Source organism: Halichondria panicea, chromosome 6, assembly GCF_963675165.1.
Source record: "Halichondria panicea chromosome 6, odHalPani1.1, whole genome shotgun sequence".
Classification (NCBI taxonomy): Eukaryota; Metazoa; Porifera; class Demospongiae; order Suberitida; family Halichondriidae; genus Halichondria; species Halichondria panicea.
The window spans coordinates 4,625,961-4,646,633 of NC_087382.1; the positions used below are offsets into that span (position 1 = coordinate 4,625,961).

Here is a 20,673-nt window from a genome sequence, read left to right on the forward strand (position 1 = left end):
AGGATAAAACAGATAATCACTGTCGACTAAGCCGCATGTGCGAAGAGTATCTATATAATTATGTACATGCAATGCTGTTGCAAGAATTTTCTTCGGTGCTCAATTGCTCATTCAGGTGTCTCACAACTCATATACTGATAATGCATGGGGAATTTCATTCGACCTTGATATAGGGTTCTTCAGTTAGCTCAGTGATCGATAATCATATGAATTGTAAGTCTACAACATAATTATATACTGCCAAGGAATGAAAAGCCACTGCATGAGCATGGGACCAGGGTGCCCCAAAAACGATATCCAGTCACTAGTTGACTTGCATTATTTTTGTCAACAAACCACCAGTTAAAATTATGCACCACTTATTTATCTTCGGCCAAGGCTAATTCGGGGTAAGAGTGAGCGTTGCATTGTCCCAGGCCAATTAAAATAAGCGACCTGGGACCAAAGCTAAGTGAGCGCAGGCCGGCCTACATAATGATGACAACTGTAACTAACTGAAGGACTTAAAAGGCGTACACAAATACCACACACATTCCACATACATATATATACTCATGAATGCTATGCCTGCATGCATGATTGAATATTAGATGCATGTGGGTGTGCATAGTAAGTTGCTATTATACTAGCCTCGAGACCAGGCCGATTAAAATACGTATTTTAATCGGCCTGGATTCGAGGCTACTATTATACCAACAAAATGTGGTTTTTGCATTTATGGTCTAATTTATTCATGGTCTGATGGTTTGATAGTTTGCTAGAGACACTCCCCGGCCTGTCTCCTCTCAAGAAAGAGCAGCAGTATTAATACGTGTGTGGGATTTTCCCCAGGATCAAATGGGTGTGGTTTAGTGCCAGCTTCTCACTGCACGAGTATATGATAGAGAAGAGAGTATCGAACGTAGGCATACTGTACATCAGATGTATGCGGAGAGTAACGTGACTTCCTGTATCTGTCACAAGCTTGTAATTTGCACACTGACCAATCCAAGTGTGGGTGATGTAATCTATCAAGTACATCACCCACACTTGGATGGGTTGATAGATTATATCACCCACGCTTGGATTTCAACCATTGAGACTAATTATACACCTATACATTTATACCAGTGAAACCTGTCCTATATTGTAACACACCATCCACTCTGTGGGGGGGGGGGTAGCATGTTCAATGCATTTAATTAGGAATCTCCCCAGAGAAAGCCACTATACTTAAAACGCATCTGTGCAATTTGTTACTGTATGTCTGAGTGGATGGATATGGTCACCACGCTGGTGATGTAATCTAGGATTGGTTACAGGCAAAAATGATTTACTAAGGTAGCCCAATAATCATGGTATCGTATGACACCTTTGCATCTCTGAAGGTGAGTAGGAGAGTGTCCCTAGTGTATATGGAGCCGGAAACACCCCACAGTTGTGTATATGTATAAACACACCACATCAAGCTGTGAAGGTATACCTACACATGCACCCACATATATATACATGCCGATGGTTGCAGGTCATTGAGGTTACCAATTACTGTCTGTGGTCTAGCCACATTAAAATTTCCCTTAGCACATGCATGTTTCCACTTGTGTAAACAAGCTGTTAATTAATTGGTCTGCCCAGTGGCCACCATAATTAAGCTAATTTCACAGCAATGATCTCACTATAATTAACCATTATCATATATGTAGTATATATAATACACAGGAATTAACAAAAGTATAGTAGTTGAACTCTGCATGAACACCCAAGCACTATACACATTATATTCTTTGGACTTGGTTTTATTTTCCGTTTTGAAGTCCAGGTGAACATCCATCTCCGACAAAGAGCGGTGACTAATTAATAGTCCTGAGAACCGGTACATCCAACAGGTCAACCTTGCCTGCATGGCCTGTGTGTGTGTTTGGGGTGGGGAAAGAGATGTAACGGCACTAGTATACTGGCTAGTACAGTGTAATTAACTTTAATTGAAAATCCGGAATGCATACAAGTGCAGCCACACCCCCAAATTTTTTTTGTAAGAAGAATTTCATTTTATCTTTCTTGTTTTGGGTGTAAAATTTGTGCAGCGTTTGCAGGCACGCATAAATCTGGGAAACTGTTATTTTTTCTATTTAAAGCCCCCTTATTATATATGCGTATTTAAAGTATCCGCTGAACTAAAAATGCTGGACAATTTTTCCAGGCACCACAAGAAAGATAAAATGAAGATCTTTTTCCTAAAAAAATTTGGGGGTGGCTGCACTTGTATGCATTCCGGATTTTCAATTCAAGGTAATTACACTGTAACACCACCCTCAAAGGTCACATGACCTACAAATTTGTTCAGCATGTAGCTTCTTTATGAGACTACATTCCTACAAAATTTCATTGATTCATATGAAACTATCTCAAAGATATGATCACTTGTACAAAAAAAATCACGGTTGTTTCTCCATGTAACCAATCCTAGATTACATCATCTATATACCTTCCTAATGACGTCATAGTAGCTGGTAGGTGAATATAGTAGGTAACTAGTAGCATGCAGCAGTACAGTAGCACTGGTAGCAGCAGTAGCAGCAGTAGCACTGGTAGCACTGGTAGCACTGGTAGCAGCAGTAGCACTGGTAGCAGTAGTAGCAGCAGTAGCACAGGTAGCACTGGTAGCAGCAGTAGCACTGGTAGCAGTATAGTAGCAGCAGTAGCATTGGTAGCAGTAGTAGCACTGGTAGCAGCAGTAGCACTGGTAGCAGTAGTAGCAGCAGTAGCACTGGTAGCACTGGTAGCAGCAGTAGCACTGGTAGCAGTATAGTAGCAGCAGTAGCATTGGTAGCAGTAGTAGCACTGGTAGCAGCAGTAGCACTGGTAGCAGTAGTAGCCGACTGGTAGCACTGGTAGCGCTGGTAGCAGCAGTAGCACTGGTAGCAGCAGTAGCACTGGTAGCACTGGTAGCAGCAGTAGCACTGGTAGCACTGGTAACAGTAGTAGCATTGGTAGCATTGGTAGCAGTAGTAGCACTGGTAGCAGCAGTAGCACTGGTAGCAGTAGTAGCACTGGTAGCGCTGGTATAGCACTGGTAGCACGCACTGGTAGCAGCAGTAGCACTAGTAGCGCTGGTAGCAGCAGTAGCACTGGTAGCGCTGGTAGCACTGGTAGCACTGGTAGCAGCAGTAGTCTAGCACTGGTAGCAGCAGTATAGCATTGGTAGCACTGGTAGCAGCAGTAGCACTGGTAGCGCTGGTAGCACTGGTAGCAGTAGTAGCACTGGTAGCGCTGGTAGCACTGGTAGCAGCAGTAGCACTGGTAGCACTGGTAGCAGCAGTAGCACTGGTAGCACTGGTAGCAGCAGTAGCACTGGTAGCGCTGGTAGCAGCAGTAGCACTGGTAGCACTGGTAGCAGCAGTAGCGCTGGTAGCAGCATGCAGTAGCACTGGTAGCGCTGGTAGCAGCAGTAGCACTAGTAGCACTGGTAGCAGCAGTAGCACTGGTAGCGCTGGTAGCAGCAGTAGCACTGGTAGCACTGGTAGCAGCAGTAGCACTGGTAGCGCTGGTAGCACTGGTAGCAGTAGTAGCACTGGTAGCGCTGGTAGCAGTAGTAGCACTGGTAGCGCTGGTAGCACTGGTAGCAGCAGTAGCACTGGTAGCACTGGTAGCAGCAGTAGCACTGGTAGCACTGGTAGCAGCAGTAGCACTGGTAGCGCTGGTAGCAGCAGTAGCACTGGTAGCACTGGTAGCAGCAGTAGCGCTGGTAGCAGCATGCAGTAGCACTGGTAGCGCTGGTAGCAGCAGTAGCACTAGTAGCACTGGTAGCACTGGTAGCACTGGTAGCAGCAGTAGCACTGGTAGCGCTGGTATATAGCAGTAGTAGCACTGGTAGCGCTGGTAGCAGCAGTAGCACTGGTAGCACTGGTAGCAGCAGTAGCACTAGTAGCGCTGGTAGCAGTAGCAGTGGTAGCAGCAGTAGCACTGGTAGCAGTAGTAGCACGTACTGGTAGCGCTGGTAGCAGCACTGGTAGCACTAGTAGCAGCAGTATAGCAACAGTAGCACTACTGGTATAGCGCTGGTAGCAGCAGTGAAACAATTTTTGGAGTTTTCTTTTATCTACTATATACACAATGGTATTATCAGCAAAATTTCTTAGCCTATTATTCACATTTATGTAGCATGGGCACTCTCTACACAGTAGGCCGCAGACACCGCGTATAATTTACATGCAGTGACAACTGACAAACTATAAGGCGTGATGATTATGAAAACAACATAGCAAAACAATCACATATAATAATCGCAATGCAAAGTCAAGTCATAATTATATAGAGTAACCACAATAGTTACTGTGAGTATGAAGAGTCACCCTTGCACAGCCTCTTCGAAATTGGAGGAGCCTCGGCTTTTGATCTCGTATAATATCGTTTTCGGGGAATCCATTGCTTAGCACTCTCCGGTGGCGGCTCATGAGGATGGGTGGAGTTTGGGTTCTCTGGCTCGGGAGTGGAGTTTGGGTTCTTCTCTGGCTCAAGAGTGGAGTTTGGGTTCTTCTCTGGCTCAAGAGTGGAGTTCGAGTTATCTGACTCGGGGGTGGAGTTTGGGTTCTCTGGCCGCTCGGTAGTGGAGTTTGGATTCTCTGGCTCGGGAGTGGAGTTCAGGTTCTCTGGCTCGAGAGTGGAGTTAAGGTTCTCTGGCTCGAGAGTGGAGTCGGTAGTGTTCTTTGACGGTTCGAGAGCAGTACACTTTCATTGCAATATTAATTTTGTAACATTATATATATAATTTTTTCAATGAAAGATATTTCCCCCCAGTGCTACTGCTGCTACCAGCGCTACCAGTGCTACCAGTGCTACTACTGCTACCAGCGCTACCAGTGCTACTACTGCTACCAGCGCAACCAGTGCTACTGCTGCTACCAGTGCTACCAGTGCTACCAGTGCTACTGCTGCTATATACCAGTGCTATACCAGTGCCACTGCTGCTATACCAGTGCTACCAGTGCTACCATGCAGTGCTACTGCTGCTACCAGCGCTACCAGTGCTACCAGTGCTACTGCTGCTACCAGCGCTACCAGTGCTACTGCTGCTACCAGCGCTACCAGTGCTACTGCTGCTACCAGCACTACCAGTGCTACTATACTACTACCAGCGCTATACCAGTGCTACTATTGCTACCAGTGCTACCAGTGCTACTATACTACTACCAGCGCTATACCAGTGCTACTATTGCTACCAGTGCTACCAGTGCTACTACTGCTACCAATGCTACCAGCGCTACCAGTACTACTATACCAATGCTACTGCTGCTACCAGTGCTACCAGTGCTACTGCTGCTACTGCTGCTACTGCTGCTACCAGTGCTACTATCTAGTGCTACTGCTGCTACCAGCGCTACTAGTGCTACCAGTGCTATACTGCTGCTACCAGCGCTACCAGCGCTACCAGTGCTACTGCTGCTACCAGTGCTACCAGTGCTACTGCTGCTACCAGCGCTACCAGTGCTACTGCTGCTACCAGCGCTACTGCTGCTATACCAGTGCTACCTGTGCTACTGCTGCTACCAGTGCTACTGCTGCTACCAGTGCTACCAGCGCTACCAGTGCTACCAGTGCTACTGCTGCTACCAGTGCTACTACTGCTACCAATGCTACTGCTGCTACTACTGCTACCAGTGCTACTGCTGCTACCAGCGCTACCAGCGCTACCAATGCTACCAGCGCTACCAGTGCTATACTACTGCTACCAGTGCTACTGCTGCTACCAGTGCTACCAGTGCTATACTACTGCACTGTAAAAAATGATTGAAAAAAAGTGCGGTGGACACACTAAAACCGTCGCATATAGCACGCTTTTTTGAAAAAGTGTGCTATATGCGACGGTTTTAGTGTGCTCACCGCACTTTTTTTTTTACAGTGTGCTACCAGTGCTACTGCTGCTATACCAGCGCTACCAGTGCTATACTACTGCTACCAGTGCTACTAGTGCTACCAGTGCTACTACTGTTACCAATGCTATACTGCTGCTACTACTGCTACCAGTGCTATTGCTGCTACCAGTGCTACCAGTGCTACTACTGCTACCAGTGCTACCTGTGCTACTGCTGCTACTGCTGCTACCAGTGCTACTGCTGCTACTAGCGCTACTAGTGCTACCAGTGCTACTACTGCTACCAGAGCTACCAGTGCTACTGTACTGCTGCATGCTACTAGTTACCTACTATATTCACCTACTAGCTACTATGACGTCATTAGGAAGGTATATAGATGATGTAATCTAGGATTGGAGAAACAACCACAATCACAGGGACAGTCCTTAACTACATTGAGTAAGAAGTACTAGCTGTACATAGCTATAGTCTTTGCATGTGAACAGAATGACTGCTCGCCAAATTATGGTCATTTTTGTAACGAGTACTATATGCGTCGAGTAGAACTTCAACTTGAGGAACTTTGCTAACGAGAAGAAATGGCTGTCCTTTGACATACTTAGTGTAGGGGTGCATTGTCGAAATGTGAATGATATGTATAATTATATACATATTTAGTATCATGAGAACAAACGAGTTATGCACATGCAAAGTGAAGCCACACAGTGTAGTGAATCTACAAATGGGCAATTTAGGAAGCCTTAGGGAAGTTAACACACACACAAGCAACTCCAGTGGAACTTGAATCCAATATGCATGCCTATACGCTGGTGGTATATAGTAGTTGGTACAAAAATAACCACCTCTATATACTTAGGCCAAATTTTTGTTGTATTGATTGAGGATTGAGGATTGACAATAATTTATAACACTACCGCCTGGGCACATCATGCACTAAACAATCTCTGCATGCAGGCTTGGTGTAGGCATTCGTTTATCTATGGTTTAGCCTTATCCACTAGGTTAAATACACTTTTTATAATGATCTTATAATTATACAGGTCAGCTATAATAATTAAGTATAATTATATAGACATCATCGTCATTGACAGGCAACGGGGAGACCATGCATGCAGCTGTTACAATTAAGCACCATGCATGCATTATATAGTTCTTTGTACATGCACATGCACTATTGTAAGTACTGTATCAGGGGCGTAGGGAGGGGTAGGGCTTTGGGGGCTGGAGCCCCCCCTTCCTCTACAAAAACCACACTACTGAGAGCCCCACCTTTTGATGACTGTCTTCAGCCTGGGAATTACTGATATAGATTAGTGGCAGCCAAAAAACAGCATGTCCAAGAGCTAGCTATACTATACTAGTAACTTTAATTCTTCAGTGTAACTAAGCTAGCTAGCTAGATCTAGCTTCTTTAATTTAGCATGCATGCAATTAATATTTAATTGAAGCAGGTGTGGCTATAAACTATTTCTTGCCATCATGCGCAATGCACTGTGCAACTGATTAATAATCTACCACAGAGGTTGATTGAGAGCAGCAACTATGTCGCAAAAACTGGACCACTATTTCTCAAGGCCAAGATCTATACATGTAGTGCCAACTTGCCAAGCTCTAGTACTGCCAGCCTGAGTACTGATGAAGAGCCAGCAAAGTAACTGATCAGCTACATTATCATAATATGATTATATTATGTAAATGATTATTAGCAATGTTTTCATGCATATTAATTGTTATATTACAAGTACAAAAAAAATTATAACATCATAAAATTATTACAAGTAACAAGTACAACAAAATTAATATTCCCAGAAAGAGTCATTAATTAGGAGGTGTGGTTTCCGGTCGCCGAAAATTTTCGGCGACTCCGTGCCAGAAACCAGCTTTTCAGCTCAGCCCCCCCTTCCTCAAAATCCTGCCTACGCCCCTGCTGTATATAGGGTATACACATTCGGTTAGCATATATACGCTACTATATAGTGTATACTATCCATGTATTATGCAGGATTAAAATAAAAAAATTGTTGAGAGTGCATAAATCCGGCTCGTGACATTGATGTCACACCACAAGTGTGGCAGTGATATAGAAGGGCCTAATCACCTGATAAATTATGGTCAATTCTTTAAAGATGTGCCTATTATTCTCATAAAAAAATCCTCAATCATTCCCTGACATAGACAAAATCAAGACATAGACATAAACACAGCACACAATTGACACACGACATAATTAATATCATGGTTCTCGATCAGTGTTATCTTGCTGATTGAACTGATTCACCTTCACATTTTTTGTCATGAGAACATCGTTATGCAATCCACCTTGAAGGCTCTGTACTGGGAATAATGGACTGTATAGGGGTGTGCTGTAGGTGTAACTAGTGGAAGTGGCAGTGGCCTGGCTGTCTCCAGAACTCTCCCCCTGAAGTCTCTCATTTTGCAACGTTATTTTTCTTTTACTTTACTGTCCAAGTCTTCAGTCTGTGGGGGTGGATTGAGTGAGGGGAAGGGTGGTAAGAGGTGAAGGTGGTGGAATGAGTGAGGATGTGTGTGTGTGGGTGGGGACAACTGAGGGGGAGGTGAAATAGGAACTCTTATGTTTTAACAATCAACCAGGTCTCTGCACATCTCTTGAGATCTGCAATGCTGTCTCCTGTAAGTTGCCGATCATGCTAGCCTCCCAAAATTCATATGAATGCTTGTTTGGTCTATGAATGCTTTATAATTAATTGTTGGTTGGTTGTTGTGTCACCCACACAGGACTACAGGCTGGCATTGATGGTGGTGGAGAGATTGGTGTAAACTCAGGTAGTGTGTCCGTTTCCCACAGCACTCTAACAAACAACAGAGCTGACTAGGTGGAGCAATTTATGTTAGCGAAGGCGGTAGAGTATCCATCTTCAACAGTAGGTTGGCAAACAACAGAGGTACTAAAAATAGTGGTGGAGCGATTGGTGCGAACTCAGGCAATGTGTCTATCTCCCACAGCACTCTGACAAACAACAGAGCTGATTATGGTGGAGCGATTAGTGTTAGCAAAGACAGTACTTTGTCCATCTCCATCTGTGAGCTGACAAACAACAGTGCTGATAAGGGTGGAGCTATTGATGTTAGCCCAGGCAGTAATGTGTTCATCTCTGACAGCATGGTGACAAACAGCAGTTCTGATAAAGGAGTAATTTATGCTTCAAGATCCAACTTAATCCTTAACAATACTAACATTACCAATAATGTGGTCAGTTTGAACATTAACCAGCAATCAAATGTGACAAAAGGCGTACACAAATACCACACACATTCCACATACGTATACATTATATTCATGCATGCATGCCTGATTGTATAGTTGGAGATGTGGGTGTGCATATAATTATAGTAAGTTGGACAAGTTATTTATGGTCTAATTTATTCATGGTCTGATGGTTTGATAGCTTGCTAGAGACACTCCCCAGGTTTGTCTCCTCACAAGAAAGAGAAAAGTGCAGCATTCATTTTAGCGCACATGCCGTAAGCGGCGCGCCACTGGACACATGCATGGGATTTTCCCCAGGATCAAAATGGGTGTGGTTTATCCAACAAAGTTGAGCTGTCTATTCGATATTCAGCTAGATCATATCAGCCGGCTTCAGCTTCTCACTACCGTACCGAGATTCAGACAGAATCAGGATGGCTACTCAATGGAGATCAGTGACTAAACTACTCACACAACATCTGTCCAGTCGTCTGGCAGCTGCCCCTCTGGCTGGAGCAACACAGGTGATCAGGCTATAAAAATACGCTAGCGATAAAAATAACTTTCCCAGTATATACAATCATGATAAACTAGGTCAACTGTATTCATTATATTAGTGGCACAACACGCCATAGATTGAACAATTGCACGTAATACATGAATGGTTCATCTCTCCGCCCCAGTTGTGCAGGAGACAGTTCTCAGCCACCCCCACCCCCTCACAAGCCACGCCCCTCAAGTCCTGGAAACTGGGTCGTCTGAACCACGTTGCCATAGCAGTACCGGACCTGGAGGCGGCCACACATCTGTACAGGGATGTGCTGGGAGGGGAGGTCAGCGAGACAATGGTGAGCTGGGTAGGGCCATAAGAAACAATAACTGCACATTATACCAAGAGTGCATGAATATACTGTACATTATACATAATAACACTGTGCATTGTGGTCATTTTATAATTATGTTATCCTGTAGTATATATAGTTGCTAGCCAAACAGTCTCCATAGCATTGTGTTTCAACCTGCATGTGTTAGCAGGCCACCTCTTTATTACAGCTGTTAGTCTGCCCAAGGATGACAGCTATAAAAACAGATTTCACTGGTATAAATGTATAGGTGAATGAATTGCTGTGATTGTTTCTACATAGCCCCTACCTGAGCATGGCGTGTACACAGTGTTTGTGAATCTGGGGAACACTAAAATTGAGGTGAGCTTATAGATAAAAAAAATAGTGCCTAAAATTACTGATACAATACTATATAGTTTAATGATCGAATGTTCTTGGCTCTGTTTTACATGCAGTTACTCCACCCCCTCGGTGAGAACAGTCCGATAGAGTCGTTCCTCAAGAAGAAACCAGAGGGAGGCATGCACCACGTCTGTATTGAGGTGCAAAAATTTAGTAATAGTACTTACAAATATAGTATAGCTAGTTCCGGTTAGTAAGTGCCTGCAGCTACAGGTTCATTGGTAGACTGCATGGTACAGCCTTCATTACATGGATGCTAAGTTGTGTGTTTGTGTTGCCGTCCTGTGCAGGTCGACGACATCAGAGCAGCTTTAAAGGACCTGGAAGGCAAAGTGAGGGCGCTCAACCATGAGCCGAAGGTGGGTCACTGCATTACAGTGTGAATAAGATATTTTGTATTTTGAAGCAATGATCTTTACCAATTCACTAAATTTACAAACTGTGTACAATCATCATTAGTTTACCTGTATAATTATTATGCAGATTGGAGCTCACGGAAAGCCTGTCGTGTTTCTCCATCCAAAGGACTGCAATGGAGTACTAGTTGAACTGGAAGAAGCATAGAACGTGCTTATTTCCTAGCTACTGATTTTGTCCATCTGTTTGTTCTATTCGTTGTGTGTAATTATGAACTCATGAACTGATAAATTTACTAATTGTTTATGAGGTGTGGTTTAGACACATTTTATCCAAGAAGAGCTTGCAACTCCAGTAAGGAACTTCGAATGGCCAACGCTTGGACCAAGCTAGGGGCTCTTGAGTATCTGTATAGGAGTCGACGTGTTGCTCAACTAGCTCTTTGACGGCTGCAAAATCCGGCATAGTCTTGCAGTCTGCATCATAGAGTTGAATTGTTGCTATAGGGGGAGTTCTAGTGCTGCGGTCATGTATATAGTATAAGTCAGATATACCACACCTACTCGGAGGATATGCATCCATATAATATCCTCTGCTACCATGGTTACTCTGAGGCGTATATTATATGGGTGCATGTATACCCTTCTCTTAGGTGTAGTATAAATACAAAAAACAAATTGAATAATCGAAATACTGTATAAGTAACATTGAAGGTCCTATACATGTGTACATGTACACGCTTGTTACCTTGACAACGTAATGAAATTGCTAATGTGCACATATACAGAGAACATTCAACAGTATCTCCTGAGACGTATACATATTCAATATGACGCATTACAAATGCACATGACAGAAATTAAGTAACTGGACACTTATAGCCCCGGCATTCGTTTTTGTTCATAATCACCAGGCAACCAGTCAACATAAATGTCCTGATTCACTTTTTTCCTAGGTGATTCAGTGTCAAATCGCATTCAGTGATTTCCCACTAATTACTCGTACCTTCAGATTTTAGCACACCATGTCAGCTGGTTTCTGGGGTGATCTTTAGCCCATGCAGTGTCAGGGGAGGGGGGAGTTAATGCAAGGGTCCTTACCCCCCACAGCTAGTAAGTTGGACGCAGGACTGAAACAGAGTGGGTGGAATTAGGGGGTGTATATATATATGGTTTTACCTTTGAGTTGGCAATATGAGCTACCGCTCTCACTTCCGTCCTATTGTAACACACCATCCACTCTGTGGGGGGGGGGGGGGTGGGGGTAACATGTTTAATGCATTTAATTAGGACTCTCCCCAGAGAAAGCCACTACTTAAAACGCATCTGTGTAATTTGTTATGTCTGAGTGTTTAACTGGATCAAATGTGATCACCATTAGGCCTTGCCCAATTGCGCTAGCATAATTTTGAGACTAATAGGTGCGGTGGAGCATTGAGCATTATACCAGCCTAATAGGTAAAAAATATTAGCCTATTAAGCAATTTTTATCAAATTTTGTAAAAAGTATGAAGCACTATATCCTCAATAGCATGAGTAATGCTAATACTGAGATAATTTATGTATGGAAGGTACTATATGGTAGACTTTCTAGTACAGTTAACTCTTTTCTAAGATTTCTTTCACCGATATAGTTCCTTAGAAGATTATGTAGAAGCATCTGTGATGTTGCAATATTCTTCTCGTGACGTTGATGATTTTTATTGAGACTAATGGTATAAAGACTAATATAGGTACAATGCATGAGACTTGAAGACTAGACTAATAGGCAACATTTTGAGCATAATTGGGCAAGGCCTAGTCAGTAGTCACCATGCTGGTGATGTAATCTAGGATTGGTTAACCCATGTTTGTATATAAACACACATCAAACTGTGAAGGTATACCACATGCAACCCACATATAAACACATGCTGCCGGTCATTGAGGCTACCACCACTTCAAAATTTCCCTAGCATATGTTTCCACTTGTGTAAACAAGCTGTTAATTGGTCTGCCCAAGGGTGGCCACAATAAGCACATTTCGATCTCACTATTTAACCACAGGAACAAAAGTGCATAATTATAGTAGTTGAACACTGCATGCACATGTCACCCAAACACTATACATGCACATCACCTTCTTTGGACTTGGTTTTATTTCTGTTTTAAAGTCCGAGGAGTGGTGACTATAATAGTCCTGGAGAATCAGTACATCCAACAGGTCAATCGTGCCTGGCCTGTGCGTGTGTGTTGTGTGTGTGTGCATGTGTGTGGATGTGTGTGCATGTGTGTGTGTTTGGGGTGAGAGGTTTGAAGCTAGCACTAGAGTCTAGTACTGGCAAAGTACTAAAAAAGCGAGAGGTTCAAATTAATAGGAAGTCAAACTAATTACTGTAACAGCGCTTGATCAAAGTAAAGAAATGGCTATATAGAAATGAGATTAGTGCTGCATGTTGTACTTTTACATTACAATATGGTGTGCATGTGTGTGTGTGTGTGTGTGTGTGTGTGTGTGTGTGTGTGTGTGTGTGTGTGTTCAACGTACTGGAAAGCATGAGAACAATCAAACGAGTTACACAAAGTGAAGCCACACAGTGTAGTAAATACAAATGGGCAATTAAGGAAGGGAAGTTAAACACATGCACACAAGCACTCCCATTGCAATTGAAGGGATATGCATGCCTACACTGGTGGACCTGGTGGTGGTTGCATGGTACTATTATTGCCGTTTTTAGACAAAAATAACCACCTCTTAGGCTTAGTTTCACATGTTAGGCTATAAGAGAGACAAATTTGTGTATTGAATTGAGATTGAGGATTGACAATAACACTACCGCCTGAAAATTCTGGGCACATGACAACAATCTCTGCAGGCTTGGTTTAGGCCAGTGCCTTATACATTATAGGTCAAATACGCTTTTCATTATCGTATACAGGCTAATTAAGTTTTCCAGTATACCATTGGATGGCATACTGGAAAACCTCACTTTGCACTTGAACAGAAACATTCTACAGTTCAACTTTTGCTAAAATTATTGCATCACCATGCAGGCCTTTCTATATCACTGCCACACTTGTGGTAGTGACATCAATGTCATGCACGGAATTTATGCACTCTCAATAGTTTATATCTCCCTGTTGCACAATGCTGTCTATATACTTAGCTAGCCTGCATACGATGTTTATAAAGCGTATTATGAATTAAAGTTTCTGCATGTTCTAGTTTTAACCCAGATGTACAACTTGACGAAAATCAGAACAGTAGCTACCAAACAATTGGCAACTAAGTGACACCCATAGCAATGCATGGACTTGTTTAACATGGCTTCAATTATCATGGTATAAAATTATAGTTAAGCATCAGAAACAGAAAAGAATGCAACAGTCCATGGATTATTAAAAAGTGAGTTCAAAACTATAATCTGCACTATAGATGTGTATGCAATGTATATACAGCTAGATCTATTTAGCTATGGGGAGTACACCTTAACCAAATTTACTAGCAAAATTTTAAAGAACTTGAAAGCATGAGCAATTTGCTATAGAGGAATTGGAAGCAAAGGGTACCCTCGAGTAAGATCACGCTATGCTGTGGTTTAATCGAGGCCATCTCAACAATGCCTTATTTCTACACACAGTGCATAATAAACTACAAGCAAACTGTGCTCATTTCGAAAAAGAGGGATGGCATGCACGCGTCATGTGATGCTAGTTAAATGCAGTGTGTGATGTCACACCCTCTGGTTAGAGGCTTGTTGCGCTCAAGAAAGTATACACTAGCTGCTTCCTATAACTGCTTAGTTTTCTTGTAGAGGGCCTAAAAGAGAAATTCAAAAAGCAATCCTGCATCATGTACATATACATCCAACACTACTGATTTAGGCCCTGATAAATTATGCATGGAATATTTTAGGTGTCTAAAGCAACAATGTCCATTTTTGGTAAAGATCATTGCATTTAAGTTTTGCATAACGACGTTCTCATGGCAAAAAATGGCTGAAAGTAAATAATTATTATGAATCAATTCAAGTCAGCAAGATAACACTGATTTTTCCAAGAATTAAAGAATAGAATAATGGGTGAAAAAAAGCGTAATTTATCAGGGCCTACTACTGATAGCTACAGCTGCTATGTTAGGGTAGCACTTCCTTTTATTCAGCTTGATTTGTGTGAAAAACACGAAAATGCTGCAAAAGTTTCCAGACCTAATCCTAGCTCTACTTGATTTTGCCCCTGACATCAATGCATTGAACTTGTAGTGATTCGAGCACGCATATCAGGCCTCCTCAAGAGGAGGTCGGATATCACTTGAGGGTTCACTGATTATGACCTTTTACCAAGCCAAATTGCTTTACGTTTTTGCTGACTCAGCAGCAGCTAGTGTCTTCTTCTGTGGGTCTAAGCAGCCACCATTACCTTACTTCAGCAATCTTTGAGTGAGCGTTTTCTCAATACTGCTGATTCACAGCATTGCATGAAACGAGATATGTGCACACTAAGCATATCAATGCGTAGGCAATTTTTCACTTTATCACTCTGGTGTAATATTATATAGATCGTAAAAATCATAGCTTGCGCTGATTATTTCCCAGAGCCTGTCATATATATAGGCGAGTGCATGGAGTGGTGCACGCGATGCTTTTACATATTGCATCTGTAGTGAAGCCTCGAAATCTATCCGCTTTTCACCCTTGAAAAGAGGATTTTTTGCCAAGTATAACTGGCTCAAAATAAGATGTGTTTCCTCGATCTCTTTCAGAAAATTAAAACATGCCTATTCTGTGAGCCACGTAAAGCGTTACTCGAGGGTACCTTCGTTTCCAATCCCTCTCTTTCCTGGTATCTATAATGAGGCCCATGCACATGCTGTTTGCATCTTGCACACAAGCCTCGTTCTCAGGCCGATTTATTTTTAAGAAAATTGGCCTGAGAATGAGGCCATTTAATTGCACACTTCCTGGTTGTGAGATTGTTTATAGTAAAATTCGTTGAGTTGTACCCTTACATGAGTAACACTAGCAAAATGGGTAGAATTTGAGCAAAGCAAAATGGGTAAAAAAAAAGCAAATATACTTATTTGAGAGCAGCATATAACATAAACATGCCAATCATCATACACTCACCTCAGAGATGCTGTCTAGAAATATTCTCAACTGGTTAGTGCTGCTACTGACCCTAGCTACTGTTACCAGGAGTGAGCACTATCACATTGTGCCGGTGGATTCAACCAGCTTGTGTCATGACTATCGAAATGGAACCTGCTTTACTCTCGAGAAACTTCAAACAGACCTGTTATCTGGTGGAGACAATCTCACCTTGAGCTTTCTACCTGGAGATCATGTGTTAACTGAGCAGTTATTGATTAGTAAATTTTCACATGTGCATATTACTGGCCAAAACGAATGTACAACTGTAGTCAGATTCAATAGCAAAGGTGCGATACATTTTGTTAATGTTACCAAATTGAGTATTGAATGCTTGGGTTTCATTGGAGCGAATGTTGGACCACCAAACTCACATCAAAGATTGATCGTTGACGGTGCCCACGATGTCTATATCAACCACTGCTACTTTAATTACGCAAACAGCCACATAGTTAAGATTTTTAATACTCGAACTGCAACAATTGAGAGCACTCTTTTTATGAACAACACTGGTCGGGCACTGCACGTTGAGGCTGATGATGTGTATATAACAAATAGCAAGTTTACTAGAAATGATGGAGGTGCAGTTTATACTAAATCAAACAACACACTGATCAACAACACAGAGTTCAACTACAACAGTGCCCTGAGTGGAGGAGCAGTAAAAATGTTGTCTGGTACTCTTGTGATCACTTGGTGTAACTTCACAAGCAGCAAATCTTTAAAGCATGGTGGAGCAATTCATGTTAACTTAGGTAGTGTGTCTATCTCCAAATGTGAGCTGACAAACAACTGTGCTGGCTATGGTGGAGCGATTTTTGTTAACTCAGGCAGTGTGTCTATCTCTGGCAGCACACTGAAAAACAACCGAGGTACCTATGGTGGAGCGATTTATACTAACTCTGGCAGTGTGTCTATCTCCAACAGTGTGTCCATCTCTGGCAGCACACTGACAAACAACAGTGCTAACGAGATAGGTGGAGCAATTTATTGCTCGGGAAGTAATATGTCCATCTCCAAATGTGAGCTGACAAACAACCGAGGTACCTATGGTGGAGCGATTTTTACTAACTCTGGCAGTGTATCCATCTCCAACAGTGTGTCTATTTCTGGCAGCATACTGACAAACAACAGTGCTAACAAGATAGGTGGAGCAATTTATTGCTCGGGAAGTAATATGTCCATCTCCAAATGTGAGCTGACAAACAACCGAGGTACCAATGGTGGAGCGATTCATACTTTCTCTGGCAGTGTGTCTATCTCCAACAGTGTGTCCATCTCTGGCAGCACACTGACAAACAACAGTGCTAACGAGAAGGGTGGAGCGATTCTCGTTCACTCGGGCAGTAGTATGTCCATCTCCAAATGTGAGCTGAAAAATAACGGAGGTTCCGATGGTGGAGCGATTTATGTTAACTCAAGCAGTGTGTCTATCTCTGGCAGCAGTGTGTCTATCTCTGGCAGCACACTGATAAACAACAGTGCTAACGAGACAGGTGGAGCAATTTATTGCTCAGGAAGTAATATGTTCATCTCTAAATGTGAGCTGACAAACAACCGAGGTACCTATGGTGGAGTGATTTATGTTAACTCAGGCAGTGTGTCCATCTCTGGCAGCACACTGACAAACAACAGTGTTAACGAGACGGGTGGAGCAATTTATTGCTCAGGGAGTAATATGGTCATCTCTAAATGTGAGCTGACAAACAATCGAGGTTCCAATGGTGGAGCGATTTATGTTAACTCAGGCAGTGTGTCCATCTCTGGCAGCATACTCACAAACAACAAAGCTAACTACTATGGTGGAGTGATTCATGTTTTCTCAGGCAGTGTGTCTATCTCTGACAACACACTGACAAACAACAGAGCTGACTTTGGTGGAGCAATTTATGTTATCTCAGGCAGTGCGTCTATCTCTGACAGCACACTGACAAACAACACTGCCAATATGAGTGGTGGAGCGTTTTATGGTAACTTAGGTAGTACTGTGTCCATCTCCCATAGTACGCTGAAAAACAACATAGCTTTCTACGGAGGAGGGATATTTCTGAAAGTATGTACGCTCTTTGTAAATGAGCCAATAGAGATCTATCACAACACAGCACACCAAGATGGTGGAGGCATTTATGCTCATTCAAGTAAAGTTGAATTTCAATCTGCGTTACGAATTCCTGCAAATGTACAAAGTGAGATTGCTGACAACATTGCTGAGAATGGTGGAGGTATTTATGCAGTAGCTACAACCATTAAACTAACTCATTCACACGTTAACATTGACTCAAACACAGCAACTGCTAAAGGAGGTGGAGTGTTTCTACAGCAAAGTTCAAAACTTTACTTATTTAAGAAAGAGTACGAAGATGTGGCAGAAAAGCCTCTTGTCACATTAACAATTAACAACAACTCGGCTCAGTACGGAGGGGGGATATTTGTAGCAGATAACACACAAAAGAGTGTGTGTGGAGGAGAGGTAACAGAAAATGGTGCCGTTTTTGAGGACTGCTTTATTCAAACAATGGATGTGCATATATTCAAGCTGAAATTAAACTACTTCAACACATTCATGACTAACAACACAGCTACCCAGTCAGGAGCAGACATCTATGGAGGTCTGTTGGACAGGTGTACAGCAAATAGAAATGCGGAATATCAAAATTCCTTAAATGGATTGGACTACATAAAAAAAACTGTAAAACCCTCCACTGAGTTATCAATCTCCTCTTCACCTGTTCAAGTAATTATTTGTAACTATTCACAAAGTGACTTTGTTCTTACTAGAAAAGGACACACATTTAAAATCAGTGTTATGGCTGTTGACCAAGTTGGAAATCCAGTGAATGCAACAATTCAAAGTTCAGTTGTCAGTGAGAATGGAGTTGATCGCCTCAAAGAAGGACAGGCAGAACAAAGAGTTGGCAATCAGTGCACAGAATTAGAGTACAATGTATTCTCACAAGACAGCTTTGTTCAAGTGGAACTCTATGCCAAAGGTCCATGCAACAATTTGGGAATTTCAAAACAATTTATTAATATATATTTTCTACCCTGCACATGTCCTATTGGACTGAAACCAATTCTGTCCCAAATTGAGTGCAAGTGTGACTGTGATCCAGTCTTGCAACAAGGATATCAGATAGGAAACTGCTCAGAGAAAAATGAGACCATAAAGCTGGAAAGTAACATATGGATAAGAGTCGCAAATACCACCAACGGAACAGGTTATGTTGTTAGTAACTGTACTTTTGACTATTGTGTAGAAAAACCAGTCATTATCAGTCTAAGCAACCCTGACGATCAGTGTGCTTTCAATCGAAGTGGTATCTTGTGTGGAGAATGTGAACCAGGACTGAGTCTTGTGTTAGCTACATCCAACTGTAAAGAATGCTCTAATCTTTACCTTCTTCTACTAATACCATTTGTGCTGGCAGGCATATTGCTTGTTGCTTTAATTCTGGTGCTCAACATCACTATAGCAATGGGAATGATTTATGGCCTTATTTTCTATGCGAACATACTAGCAGCTAATAAAGTCATTTTCTTGCCTAATTTATACAATTTTTTAACAATTTTTGTATCATGGTTGAATCTTGACTTGGGAATCGAAATATGCTTTTATGATGGAATGAACTCTCAAGCAAAAGTACTTCTTCAACTTGTCTTTCCCGCTTACCTGTTTCTTCTTATGTTTCTTGTTATCATTTTAAGCAAGTATTTTGACTCATTTTCAAAGCTCCTCTCCAACAGGAACCCAGTTGCTGCCCTAGGAACACTTGTCCTTCTCTCTTATTCCAAACTCTTACGGTTTATTATTGCTGCACTACGATACAGGGTCTTATATTATCCTGATAATACAAGTGATATAGTTTGGCTGTACGATGGCAATGTGCAATACTTCACTCCTGATCACATCCCTCGGTTTGTTGCTGCTGCTATAATCCTCATTACTGGTGGATTGTTCACTGTATTGCTCTTCTTTGGACAATGGTTTTCACGCTGTTCAAATATTATGATATGGACCAAGAATACGAAGTACAATGGCTTCATGGACGCATACCATGCTCCATTCACTCCCAAGCATCGCTACTGGGTGGGACTGCTCCTCCTTGCACTGATTGCTCATAATATAGTAACTGCTATGGCTTCAAACACTTACCTCCCTATTCTATCATCTGGAGTTCTATCAGTTGGACTGATTGGATGGAAACTATTGAATAATCGTTTGTATAAAAATACATTCTGTGGTTCCCTTGAAACTCTGTATCTACTCAATATTGCTACTCTAGCATTTGGCACCTTCTATGTCAAAGATACCAAGAAAAATCAGTCAGCACTAGCCAATATTTCGATTGCTATATCATTCACCTTATTTGTCACAACACTCTGCTACCATTTTTACCAATTTGTACTCAAGAAGAGTAATACATGGCTGAAGATAGAGGACACCATAAGGAACTTACGAGCTGGTGCTGCAGACATGAGACTCCGACGAGCTAACAATGTCCGAGAAATGTATCAGCTGGTAGCTGAGGAAAACGATGAAGATCAATTACTCGAAGTAGTAGACGACTATGAACAAAGAGACGCCTTGAACCCACCTTACACTGATGAAGCTGTGGAAGAAGCTGACCCTGATCGTTACATCACTCCTCCCATTATCAGACCAGCCACGAGGCCCGAACAGTTGAGACTTTCCTACATGGATGAACTAGCCCCCCTCACCACAGAGGACTACAGACCAGCCCCTCCCCCTCCAAGAGTCAACCATTGTCCTGCTGTTACACACACAGAAATCGGCCCCATACGCAATGAAATATGACCTGTATTATTAAATTTTAGCTAAGGTACCCCAAAAATGTTAATGTT

The 20,673-nt window shown here is 42.3% G+C and overlaps 2 protein-coding genes across 2 annotated transcripts; both read left to right on the forward strand.

Moving 5' to 3' along the window:
- Nucleotides 1-9,400: 9,400 nt before the first annotated feature.
- On the forward strand, nt 9,401-11,005 carry LOC135337318 (methylmalonyl-CoA epimerase, mitochondrial-like). The gene is made up of 6 exons (XM_064533239.1): nt 9,401-9,605; nt 9,765-9,929; nt 10,227-10,286; nt 10,382-10,468; nt 10,619-10,687; nt 10,812-11,005. Exons 1-6 carry the CDS (start codon nt 9,516-9,518, stop codon nt 10,890-10,892), a joined length of 552 nt encoding a protein of 183 aa, XP_064389309.1. The 5' UTR covers nt 9,401-9,515; the 3' UTR covers nt 10,893-11,005.
- A 3,007-nt stretch (nt 11,006-14,012) lies between these two features.
- Nucleotides 14,013-20,673, forward strand: LOC135337758 (uncharacterized). The gene is made up of 2 exons (XM_064533733.1): nt 14,013-14,069; nt 15,795-20,673. The coding sequence occupies exon 2, from the start codon at nt 15,797-15,799 to the stop codon at nt 20,624-20,626; it is 4,830 nt and encodes a 1,609-aa protein (XP_064389803.1). The 5' UTR covers nt 14,013-14,069; nt 15,795-15,796; the 3' UTR covers nt 20,627-20,673.